Source organism: Stenella coeruleoalba, assembly GCF_951394435.1.
Source record: "Stenella coeruleoalba genome assembly, chromosome: 9".
Taxonomy (NCBI): Eukaryota; Metazoa; Chordata; class Mammalia; order Artiodactyla; family Delphinidae; genus Stenella; species Stenella coeruleoalba.
In genome coordinates, this window is record NC_137155.1 from 73,317,074 (window position 1) to 73,330,165 (window position 13,092).

Consider the following 13,092-nt stretch of genomic DNA (forward strand, 5'->3'; position numbering starts at 1 on the left):
GTATATCTGGGTAGGTAGTTAACGATTTTCTTTTCAGCACCTATCTGTTTGCTGAAATTCAAACTTATATTAAAATATGGCTGTGTGAGATGAGAGAACTCTAATATTCCATGTTTGTGATTAGTTTGTAAACTTTTTTTAAAACGTTTGAATCTTTTCCTACATTCACATTCTTGGTCTACACAGTTAATTTGAAATGAGGTACTGAATACCAGGTATAGGGTGAGCAGCTACCCAAAGCTAGTGGTCAATCAATGATGGTGCTATAGCTTAGGATTCCTTGTGGGGATGAAGTTGCTATAGGAAAGCATTTTCATTTATTGAGAATGAGAGGGCTGGTGGGATTGGACACTGAGGTTTAGAAAAGACATAGTAGAAAATGGAAAAAAAAAAAAGCAAATTATGGGCTGCCAGAAAGTAATGCTGAGCAATACTGGGGGAAGGGGCAGTCTGGCTTGAAAATATACATTTGAAATGGAATCAATTAGCATAATATTATTTCCCAGAAGGGTTTAACCTCAGATCCCCATTTCACTAGGCCATCATAAACAAAATGACAGGATTACATGTCTTTCTCTTTCGAAGGCAAATTAGCAAGATGGTTAAGACTTAGACCTTCTGGGTTCAAATCCATGTGTTCAGATCTATTCTTATATATTCAGGCAAAATGGTAATGAATTTGATGAACAATTTGATTTAGTGATGAATGGAAAGTCTGATGAGGAAGATTTGGAAAATACAACTTTGGTCTTCCCTTGTTAACTCATAGGCCTTTGAGGACTTGATGAAATGTTGGAAACTGGCCTGAGGCTGAAGTCTTCTGTCACACTTTTTTCCTAAAATCCCCACCTATCCCAGACTGCGAAGGGTGTGGCACTGGGCTTTAAATACCACCTGTGCCTTTATACTCCTCCCTCCTGTTGCCAGTTCCCCTTTATATGGTTGCCTCAAGAAACTGTTCATTTTGGTAATAATTCCATCGCTCAAAGTGCTTTTGAAAGTTCTATTTTGAAATCACGTCAAATCATTTGGGCTCTTTGGCTTCAGTTTCTTCATCTGCAATGTGAAAATATTAATGCTTACTCTGACTCCTAAAGTTGTCATAAAAATCAAATGAAAAATATTTTATGAATTGTTAAGTGCTATGTAGATGTTACCAATTAACACACTATTTCAGAAATTACACCTTTGCTTTATGGCCGCTCTTCACTTTTTAGTAAAGAATACCTCATACATAAACGTCTCCAAGTGACTTTTGCTGTAACCTAAAATAAAATGTTACTTCAAAGTATAAAGATATTACAAAGGACATCAAGAGTTTCATGTGTGGCATGGCTCTCTTTCATCTCCTGTAAAGATGAAACTACTTGTGTTGAAATTATGAGGGCATTTTATGAAAGAAAAATAAAATTTCATTTCTGTTTTCCATCTTCTGCAGGAAGTCACCAAAGCAGTACAGCCTCTCTTACTGGGAAGAATCATTGCTTCCTATGATCCAGATAACAAGGTAGAACGCGCCATTGCGATTTACCTAGGCATAGGCTTATGCCTTCTCTTTATCGTGAGGATGCTGCTCCTTCACCCAGCCATTTTTGGCCTCCATCGCATTGGAATGCAGATGAGAATAGCTATGTTTAGTTTGATTTATAAGAAGGTAATACTTTCTTGCACAGTCTCCATGCTACGTGTTAGTGGCATCATGTTTTAAATACCATGCTGATACAAATAAGGGCTAAATGCTGAAATCAGTTTTGTATACCTTGAAATAAATGGCAGCAATAATGAATATTTCTAATTTTCGCTGATAATTCACTTTACTTCAACTAATAATTATTGAGTGCCTTCTATAAACTGCCTATATTTTAGATTTCTTTTTTTTTTTCACTAGTCATATACCAGTTTTTGGAATCCATGGCTCCCCATTGAAATGATTCTTACTATCTGCATAAAAGTCATTGACAAAATATCATCTTATGGTAAAATGCCATGTATCTTTATGTTCAATAACAAGAAATTGTTAACAATAACCCAAGCAATAGAAATTTCTACCTTAACTAGTTGTGACACAGTGGTGGTATCCACTGCCTTATTTTTATTTTTATTTTTTTTGCGCTACACGGGACTCTGACTGCTGCGGCCTCTCCCGTTGCGGAGCACAGGCTCCAGACGCGCAGGCTCAGCGGCCATGGCTCACGGGCCCAGCCGCTCCACGACATGTGGGATCTTCCCGGACCGGGGCACGAACCCGTGTCCCCTGCATCGGCAGGCGGACTCTCAACCACTGCGCCACCAGGGAAGCCCCCACTGCCTTATTTTGAGTTAGATTTTTGTCATCCTAAGTTCTGCAAGTTAAAAATTTTTAGAATAGCACATGCATGGCAACCATAAGAACCTTCTCTGCTTTTCTGTATGCATTGTCCAGTTAAGAGCCCAAGTTGCTGAAGCGTGCTTTGGATGAATTCAGATTAAGACTTCCTTATCTTACAAACACAATTTAAGGTCATCTCAGTGACATGTGCTTTCACCAGCCTGATTCATGTGTGACCCTTTGATCTACCAAGTGATTATAGAAACCTGTTTGGTTGAATCATTTGGGTATTGCTTTACCCTTCTCTTTTTTCTTTCCCCAATGTAAAAACTTTATATACTTGGCTTATAAGGGACATGGACCTGAAATTCCCTCTAGCAAATAACCCATAACACTTCCATAATATACATGCAAGATCGGTGGTGTTGTAAAACCTTGATAGCCATACTTTATTGTTCAAAAAAGCCGTTTGTGGAGGCACAAGGGAAAAACCGACTCTGCAGTTTAATCAAATCACCTGAACCACAGTCTCATCAGTTCACAAGTACCAGGAAAGCATGGGTGATAAATCAATAAAAATTTTATCTTGATCCAGAAATTATATGTAAGTGAAGAAATTATTAGGTATTATTTGGAGGGTAGAATTTACACAGAATGCATATCAAAGGAAGTTGAATCCAGTTTAAAAATACTTATAAAAGTGATTTTATCATAATGATAACTAATAGCTAAGGATGTACATGACAAGCTTCTAAGTGATTTTTAGGTATATCATTTCATTTGACCAAAACTCCATATGGTAGAAACTATTATCCCTATTTTATGGATAAAATATTTTGAGAAGCTAAGACCTAAAAGGTATAAAACATTGTGCAAGAACTGCTTCAAAATTTCTAAAATGGGTAAGTCACAATCCTTGAAGTGGAGGGTTTTCCAACTATTAGAGAACATAAAATAAGTACTGAAATAATATAACAAGTCAAATTGTGTTACATAGGCAGAGAGAAACATGAAGTGCTCTGGGCTAAGGGGAGGGGAGATCAAAGAAGGAGCAGGTTAGTTTGTGAATAAGTTCATATATAATGTTTGGCACAAATACAGCGATATATGTGCTTTCAGACCCAGAATGCATTAATGAAAAGTTAGAAGTTGTGTCTGTCCTTTTTCAACATTGATTATCTGTGTTCTTACACATTTTCTTTACCCCTCTATCCACACCGATTGACCTGCATTAACATCATCACCAAAGAATACAAATTCATCTCCATGTGGCTGTGGTTTGGTCCCTAAAATAAACTGGTACCATATCTGACCAGTTTCATCCATGTGGCAGGCAGCCACTAATTCTTCCCACATTGTTCCAGATTTTGTAATAGAGCATAGTTTTCTTTGTTCCAAAATCTGTAACCATGATACATTCAAATTACATTTTAAATAATGAATCTAAATACAAACTAGATTGAGCTTTGCCTGTGAATTTCAAGAAGATAAAGTTAACTAGAGTGAACAGATATTCACTGTTTATTGTGCACATAAACTCCATGTTAAGCCATGTGGAACCCATGTTAAGCCCAGTCTCAAGTTACCTGAGACTGAGTATGTTACCAAGTCATGTGTCATCCAGCTCAATGGATTCCCCCCAGCCCCTGCCCCATATTGCTCTAATAGCATTTTGGAATTAACTGCTTTATTCCTTATTCATCTGTGCTTATCTAAATGCTATTCATTATTACACACCCATCTTAAAATTCAACCTCAATAAAATATTTGCAGATTTATATAACCAGATATGGGAACTTTTTCTTAATCACCCTATTTTATTCTATCTACTCCCTTTAACTAATTTATCATATTTAGTTATGTATGTACTAGGTTATCTTGAGGCAAGAATTATGTTTAAGAAATCTTAACAATAATCCCTGAAGCCTTGAATATAGTGATTTGTGTCTACTAAGTGCTCAATACATATGTGAAGGATTCAGTTGAAGCAAATATTAGATAGGTACTCTTCAGTCAAAGCCATCTAATGGCAAATCAATTCTTATTAAATTTTATAGGCAAAGTATGACTGTGATCTTTCATAATAATAATTTATCTACATAAAAATTCTATTCTGTGTAGATGGATATATTTTTCTTTGTAAAATTTAAGAATTTTTTATTAATGTAATCTTTCACAAAATTATTAATGATTAAATTATTTGTAATATAATTTTATTGACTTTAACAGTAATTTTATTCAACACAATTACTATAAGATTGCATGAAAAATTTAAGGCCAAGATTTTATTAAAACAATTTTTTTTTATTGACGTATAGTTGGTTTACAATATTGTGTTAGTTTCAAGTATACAGCAAAGTGATACAGATATATATATATATTTTCAGTTCTTTTCCATTATAGGTTATTACAAGATATTGAATATAGTTCCCTGTAAGGCCAAGGTATTAATCTCAAATTTCACTGCCTTTGGTTCCATCTTTTATAAAAACAAACAAAAGCAAAAAAAAAAACCCTCTACAGTATATAAATGAATATTTAAGTACAATGTTGTTCCCATTTTGGATTAGAAAAAATATTTACTCCTCTTTAGATACTGTAAAATAAAATAAGAAGAGGCATGCCAGTGTAATATTTGTTGTAAAGAGAAATATTTATAAATCTGAGAAGACACTGAGTTAGATGAACATAAAATAATTTTCATTACCTTAACTTAAAAATGCGTGCATGGTTACCTAACTCCTCAGCTGTATTGTAACATTACTTATAAATATATTTGTCTATTGTTCATTGACAACATCTAACTTCCCATTTTCCTTTTAGACTTTGAAGCTGTCAAGCCGTGTTCTAGATAAAATAAGTATTGGACAACTTGTTAGTCTCCTTTCCAACAACGTGAACAAATTTGATGAAGTATGTACCTGCTGATTTAATCTTTTATGCATCTTTATTATAACTCATACAACCCCAAAGGTTTTCTGGGTCAGATAACAGTAATAAGTGGTTAAGTCATAAGCATCCCTACCTTCCCTATTTCTGAAAACTGAGAAGGCTCAGTTGTATAGCAGAGTGCCATTTTGGGGTCTCACGGAACCACCCAACTCAAGGGCACCTCAGCTTGCTTTGTATTTATGAGGTTTTTTAAAAATTCAGTCCCTATCAGACCTTGTTTCCTTTTAATACTTTAAATCAGTTATTTACTTTGGCTGAGTATGATACTCTGAGCAATTCTTGCTCAGTGCTGTCTTCTGTCACAATAAAATTCAAGGTCCTTGAGGACAGATTGTTTTATTTACCTTTGTATTTCTAGTATTTTACATGGTGTCAAACCCTTAGCAGGTGCTAAATAAGTTACTGTTGAATTGAGCATGCATGTATTCTGAATATATTGTCAGGTGATAGGGTTGTACAGTTGTGTAGATTGAACTTCTGAAGAGTCTTTTGTTCTCTCATGTTCTGTGTCATGGCTCTTGCTTTATCCACACAGAAGTAAGTTATTTAAAATAAATTCTTCAATCACCATGCAATTCCACTGGAAAAAGATCACAGTGACTTGAAGTTTGTTTGGGGGAAAATCCTATGCATAGAATGTTTAAGCACATTGCTACGTGTTCCATGTAGTGAATACCTAGATTTTAGTGTGTTCAGAACCATGAAGTGTTTGATTGTATGAGCTCACTGTGCTTGATTTCTTTCTTCTTTGATTGTTTTTTCCTTTGTTTTGGGCATGGAGGAAAAAATGTCAGTGGTTTTCACTGTGATTTTATTTTTCAGGGACTTGCACTGGCACATTTCGTGTGGATTGCTCCTTTGCAAGTGACGCTGCTGATGGGGCTGCTCTGGGAGTTGTTACAGGCCTGCGCCTTCTGTGGACTTGCTTTTCTCATAGTCCTTGCCCTTTTTCAAGCCGGATTAGGGAAAATGCTGATGAAGTACAGGTAGCGCTCTTATGTACATAGTTTGAAAGGGTTTTAAATTAGGTTTTCCAAAAGCCCACTCTAGTAAAACCAGAACTTCTCTATGCACTGAACCGTGATCTCCTTGCTAAGTGTCACAAAAAAAGGAATTATTTTCATGACATAAATAATACTTTCTATATCAAGGGGACATTTTTTTGCTTGTTAGTCTATAGAATTTCTTTATAAATATGTTACCATCCAGTTCACTTTTTGCACATCAGAGATTTAGGTACAATGGATAAAACATTTATGTGAATGGGAGGGAATACATATATTTTGGGGAGAGTTTATAGGCTTTTTCTACCCTGGTTCATGAATCATCACACCACAGCCTTAGTTGCTTTTTATTACAGAATGAATCGGTGACACCAGTCACTGCTTATGAAAGGGGACTTCTAGTGTGCCAGCTAGAGTATGATAGAAAGTGTACAAATTTTGGAGTCAAATAGCTCTTAGTTTGAATCCCAGATTTCATGCTTACTAGTTACATGACCTGTGTCAAGCTGCTTCAGCCACTGTGTTTCTGGGTTTTTTTGTCTTTAAAATGGAGGTAATCACCTCTGTTAGGTTGTCAGAAGGATTAGGCATAATGTATGACATGCATCTAATACAGTGTCTGGCACATGGGAGGCATTTACTAAATGACAGATACTATTTTTGTTACTATATATTTGATAATAAAATAAACATCCTTTTAATAAAAGAAATGTGGCTTTTCTTAAAAGCTTGGGCAGTTCTTAGTGGACATTTTGACTTGTTTTTACTAAGTATTTGATTGGTGGATGGATTATTTACAGAGATCAGAGAGCTGGAAAGATTAATGAAAGACTGGTGATCACGTCAGAAATGATTGAAAATATCCAGTCGGTTAAGGCCTACTGCTGGGAAGAAGCAATGGAAAAAATAATTGAAAACCTGAGACAGTAAGTCATTCTGATAATTTCAGTATCAATTGAATTAGCCAATTAAGGTTTAACATATTAAAAATTAGTATGTCTTGGGCTTCCCTGGTGGCGCAGTGGTTGAGGGTCCGCCTGCCGATGCAGGGACACGAGTTGGTGCCCCGGTCCGGGAAGATCCCACATGCCGCAGAGCGGCTGGGCCCATGAGCCATGGCCGCTGAGCCTGCGCTTCCAGAGCCTGTGCTCTGCAACGGGCAAGGCCACGACAGTGAGAGGCCCGCGTACCGCAAAAAAAAAAAAAAAAAATAAAATAAATAAATAAAAATGAGTATGTCAGAGTGGACTTCAGCTCATATTTGAAATTTCTGACAACCAAACAGTTGTATTAAGTTATATCAATATTCATGTGTTAGTGGCTTAATGTCATTTTCATGGGGCTATCGTTTTACATAGGTGATTAAGTATGCTATTTTGCACTACAAGGATATGTATCCCTTATGAAAGAATTGTCTGTATGTGCTTATAGCTGCTTAATATACTTATTGACTAAAATAATGGTCATGATTCTAGAGACTGATTGAAACCTTAAATGGAACTGCTAGAGTAATAAGGATATGATTCTGAACCAAATAAATGATTCTCTAGTATTATAGCTTCCTTAATTTATATGTTATGGCTCATGAAAAACAAACAAAACACAAACCCTTCTGTTTGTTTAAAATATGTTTGTTCTTCCTTAACTTAAGAGTAATACAGGGTAATATCTATACATTGTGTTTCTATAAACCCTCCACTTGAGAAATCAGTTCAAGTAATGAAAGCTGCCACCTGAAGTAGAATCAGTACTTGGCAACCATCTACATATCTGGTCTTGTTTTACCTCAGATAACCTTTCTCTCACTGATTAGTAAAGATTATAGCCAGGAAAAAAGTACAGCACAGACTGAGAGATACTGTTACTGAGAAAATTTTGGACAAAATATAGACTAGGGCATATCTATAGCTGTGACCATTTTTCTTCAGTCAAGTTCCATGTTCTACAAATTGCAATCCAAAAAAAAGGCTCTCTGAGATTCAGTGGGCATAGATCTTCTGTTAAAGGGCAAATAATTTCAAGATGGATTAGCTCATGAGAATTTCTTGGGGAAAAAAGGTCCTAAAGGGAAGAGTCGCATTTTGGATGCTGTGAATATGGGTTATTCAGGATATCAGGCTGCTGATTCCAGTAGACAGTGGTAACTGAGCTGCAGGTGTGTGATTGGAACAACAAAAGAAATGCTGAAATGTTAAGTCCTTTGCGGTGTAAATAGAAAGAGTAAAAGCATATTTATTGCCCAAACATAATTGGTCACCTGTTTTTATTATGCCTTTCAAGACAAATCCAGGAAAGAAATTATATTTTCTTTCCAGAAACATCCTTAAAGATCTTGTTTAGTTGGTTGAAGGTTTTTCTCATTAACAAGTGAGTTTTCCATCACACTTGCCCCTGGGTCACTCTTAAATGCCTATAGGCACAGGCATAACCAGAATGATGAGGAGATTATCAGAGAATTTGGTTTTCTCAAGCTTCAGGGTAAACTCCTGGTCAGATCATTCTAGGTGCTGACTTTTCTTGACTTTGGGTTTCTTTTCCCCTCTTCCTCAAAAGATGAAATCCATCCTTCTTATTCTGTATTTTTGTTTAACCAATTCTAATAGCAAATGTTTGGTTTTAACTTGTATAATCCGGTTCCTTAATCTGGCATGAAATTGTTACCTGAAAAGGCTGCAAAGTGCTGACGTAAATATGGGAAAGCAAGAATTGCTTCTACTCAAAAGAGCAAATAGAATGTTCTGGAAGAGATTGGCAGGATGCGCTGCAAAGGGTTGACCTCAGCCTGGGCCACTGCTGCACTGGGCAAAAGGCTGTGTAACACTCCCTGAAAATCTACTTCTTTATTGCTCTCTGGTAATAAAGTCACTTTCAATTTTTTTTATAAGATAAAATATTTTTATGACTCATATAGTGTTAGTGATTTTATTATGGTGAGTACTGCTTTCTAGGTGATTCTTATATATGTTCTTTTTTTTTTTTTTAAGAAACTCCAAGTCTTTTATTTCACTCAGGAGCAATTATTTATTTTTATTTGTAAATGTCCATATCAGGGTATACAATTAAGCATTCTAATGATGTATTCTAATTAACAAGACTAAAGTCATAGGGAGATTGACTCAAGATGGCAGAGTAGAAGGACATGCTCTCATTCCCTTTTTTTTAATTTAATTTTATTTATTTTTTTATACAGCAGGTTCTTATTAGTCATCCATTTTATACACATCAGTGTATACATGTCAATCCCAATCTCCCAATTAATCATACTCCCACACCCACCTCCACCCCCATGGCTTTCCCCCCTTGGTGTCCATACGTTTGTTTTCTACATCTGTGCCTCAACTTTTGCCCTGCAAACCGGTTCATCTGTACCATTTTTCTACATTCCACATATATGCGTTCATATACGATATTTGTTTTTCTCTTTCTGACTTACTTCACCCTGTATGACAATATCTAGATCCATCCACGTCTCAACAAATGACCCAATTTCGTTCCTTTTTATTGCTGAGTAATATTCCATTGTATATATGTACCACTTCTTCTTTATCCATTCGTGTGTCGATGGGCATTTAGGTTGCTTCCATGACCTGGCTATTGTAAATAGTGCTGCAATGAACATTGGGGTGCATGTGTCTTTTTGAATTATGGCTTTCCCTGAGTATATGCCCAGTAGTGGGATAGCTGGATCATATGGTAATTCTATTTTTAGATTTTTAAGGAACTGGCATACTGTTCTCCATAGTGGCTGTATCAATTTACATTCCCACCAACAGTGCAAGAGGGTTCCCTTTTCTCCACACCCTCTCCAGCATTTGTTGTTTGTAGATATTCTGATGATGCCCATTCTTACTGGTGTGAGGTGATACCTCATTGTGGTTTTGATTTGCATTTCTCTAATGATTAGTGATGGTGAGCAGTTTTTCATGTGCTTCTTGGCCATCTGTATGTCTTCTTTGGAGAAATGTCTATCTAGGTCTTCTGCCCATTTTTGGATTGGGTTGTTTTTTTTTTAATATTGAGCTGTATGAGCTGTTTATATATTTTGGAGATTAATCCTTTGTCCGTTGAAATGTTTGCAAATATTTTCTCCCATTCTGAGGGTTGTCTTTTTGTCTTGTTTATGGTTTCCTTTGCTGTGCAAAAGCATCTAAGTTTCATTAGTTCCCATTTATTTATTTTTGTTTTTATTTCCATTACTCTAGGAGGTGGATCAAAAAAGATCTTGCTGTGATTTATGCCAAAGAGTGTTCTTCCTATGTTTTCCTCTAAGAGTTTTATAGTGTTCCGTCTTACATTTAGGTCTCGATTCCATTTTGAGTTTATTTTTGTGTATGGTGTTAGAGAGTGTTCTAATTTCATTCCTTTACATGTAGCTGTCCAATTTCCCAGCACTACTTATTGAAGAGACTGTCTTTTCTCCATTATATATCCTTGCCTCCTTTGTCACAGATTAGTTGACCATACGTGCGTGGGTTTATCTGTGGGCTTTCTATCCTGTTCCATTGATCTATGTTTCTGTTTTTGTGCCAGTACCATATTGTCTTGATTACTGTAGCTTTATAGTATAGTCTGAAGTCAGGGAGTCTGATTCCTCCAGCTCCATTTTTTTCCCTCAAGACTGCTTTGGCTATTCGGGGTCTTTTGTGTCTCCATACAAATTTTAAGAGTTTTTGTTCTAGTTCTGTAAAAAGTGCCATTGGTAATTTGATAGGGATTGCATTTAATCTGTAGATTGCTTTGGATAGTATAGTCATTTTCACAACGTTGATTCTTCCAACCCAATAACATGGTTATCTCCCCATCTGTTGGTATCATCTTTAATTTCTTTCATCAGTGTCTTATAGTTTTCTGCATACAGGTCTTTTGTCTCTCTAGGTAGCTTTATTCCTAGGTATTTTATTCTTTTTGTTGCAGTGGTAAATAGGAGTGTTTTCTTAATTTCTCTTTCAGGTTTTTCATCATTAATGTATAGGAATGCAAGAGATTTCTGTGCATTAATTTTGTATCCTGCATCTTTACCAAATTCATTGTTTAGCTTTAGTAGTTTTCTGGTGGCATCTTTAGGATTCTCTATGTATAATATCATGTCATCTGCAAAGAGTGACAGTTTTACTTCTTCTTTTCCAATTTGGATTCCTTTTATTTCTTTTTATTCTCTGATTGCAGTGGCTAGGACTTCCAAAACTATGTTGAATAATAGTGGTGAGAGTGGACAACCTTGTCTTGTTCCTGATCTTAGAGGAAATGCTTTCAGTTTTTCACCATTGAGAATGATATTTGCTGTGGGTTTGTCATATGTGGCCTTTATTATGATGAGGTAGGTTCCGTCTATGCCCATTTCCTGGAGAATTATCATAAATGGGTGTTGAATTTTGTCAAAAGCTTTTTCTGCATCTATTGAGATGATCATATGGTTTTTATTCTTCAGTTTGTTAATATGGTGTACCACATTGATTGATTTGCGTATATTGAAGAATCCTTGCATCCCTGGGAAAAATCCCGCTTGATCATGGTGTATGATCCTTTTAATGTGTTGTTGGATTCTGTTTGCTAGTACTTTGTTGAGGAGTTTTGCATCTATATTCATCAGTGATGTTGGTCGGTAATTTTCTTTTCTTGTAGTATCTTTGTCTGGTTTTGGAATCAGGGTGATGGTGGCCTCATAGAATGAGTTTGGGAGTGTTCCTTCCTCCATAATTTTTTGAAAGGATTTAGAAGGATGGGTGTTAGCTCTTTTCTAAATGTTTGATACAATTCACCTGTGAAGGCATCCGGTCCTGGACTTTTGTTGGAAGATTTTTAGTCACAGTTTCAATTTCATTAGTTGTGATTGGTCTGTTCATATTTTCTATTTCTTCCTGGTTCAGTCTTGGAAAGTTATACCTTTCTAAGAATTTGTCCATTTCTTCCAGGTTGTCCATTTTATTGGCATAGAGTTGCTTGTAGTAGTCTCTTAGGATGCTTTGTATATCTGTGGTGTCTGTTGTAACGTCTCCTTTTTCATTTCTAATTTTTTTGATTTGAGTCCTCTCCCTCTTTTTCTTGATGAGTCTGGCTAATGGTTTATCAATTTTGTTTATCTTCTCAAAGAACCAGCTTTTAGTTTTACTGATCTTTGCTATTGTTTTCTTTGTTTCTATTTCATTTATTTCTGCTCTGATTTTTATGATTTCCTTCCTTCTGCTAATCTTGGGTTTTGTTTGTTCTTCTTTCTCTAGTTCCTTTAGGTGTAAGGTTAGATTGTTTATTTGAGATTTTTCTTGTTTCTTGAGGTAGGCTTGTATAGCTATAAACTTCCCTCTTAGAACTGCTTTTGCTGCATCCCATAGGTTTTGGATCATTGTGTTTTCATTGTCCTTTGTCTCTAGGGATTTTCTGATTTCCTCTATGATTTCTTCAGTGATCTCTTGCTTATTTAGTAATGTATTGTTTAGCCTCCATGTGTTTATGTTTTTTTCGTTTATTTTCCCTGTCATTCATTTCTAATCTCATAGTGTTCTGGTCAGAAAAGATGCTTGATATGATTTCAATTTTCTTAAATTTACTGAGGCTTGATTTGTGACTCAGGATGTGATCTATCCTGGAGAATGTTCCATGCGCACCTGAGAAGAAAGTGTAATCTGCTGTTTTTGGATGGAATGTCCTATAAATATCAATTACATCTATCTGTTCTATTGTGTCATTTAAAGCTTCTGTTTCCTTATTTATTTTCATTTTGGATGATCTTTCCATTGGTGTAAGTGCGGTATTAAAGTCCCCCATTATTATTGTGTTATTGTTGACTTCCTCTTTTATAGCTGTTAGTAGTTCCATTATGTATTGAGGTGC

General features: G+C 35.8%; 1 protein-coding gene across 1 annotated transcript in view; it reads left to right on the plus strand.

Annotated features, from left to right (window-relative positions):
• The window catches only part of CFTR (CF transmembrane conductance regulator), a gene marked incomplete at its 5' end in the record, with an annotated part of 195,052 nt that overhangs the window by 48,009 nt on the left and 133,951 nt on the right, over positions 1 to 13,092 (plus strand). The window contains 4 exons of the mRNA XM_079931021.1: positions 1,439 to 1,654; positions 5,132 to 5,221; positions 6,083 to 6,246; positions 7,065 to 7,190. Of these exons, the coding sequence (XP_079787147.1) occupies positions 1,439 to 1,654; positions 5,132 to 5,221; positions 6,083 to 6,246; positions 7,065 to 7,190 (596 nt within the window). The remainder of the gene's footprint in view (positions 1 to 1,438; positions 1,655 to 5,131; positions 5,222 to 6,082; positions 6,247 to 7,064; positions 7,191 to 13,092) is intronic.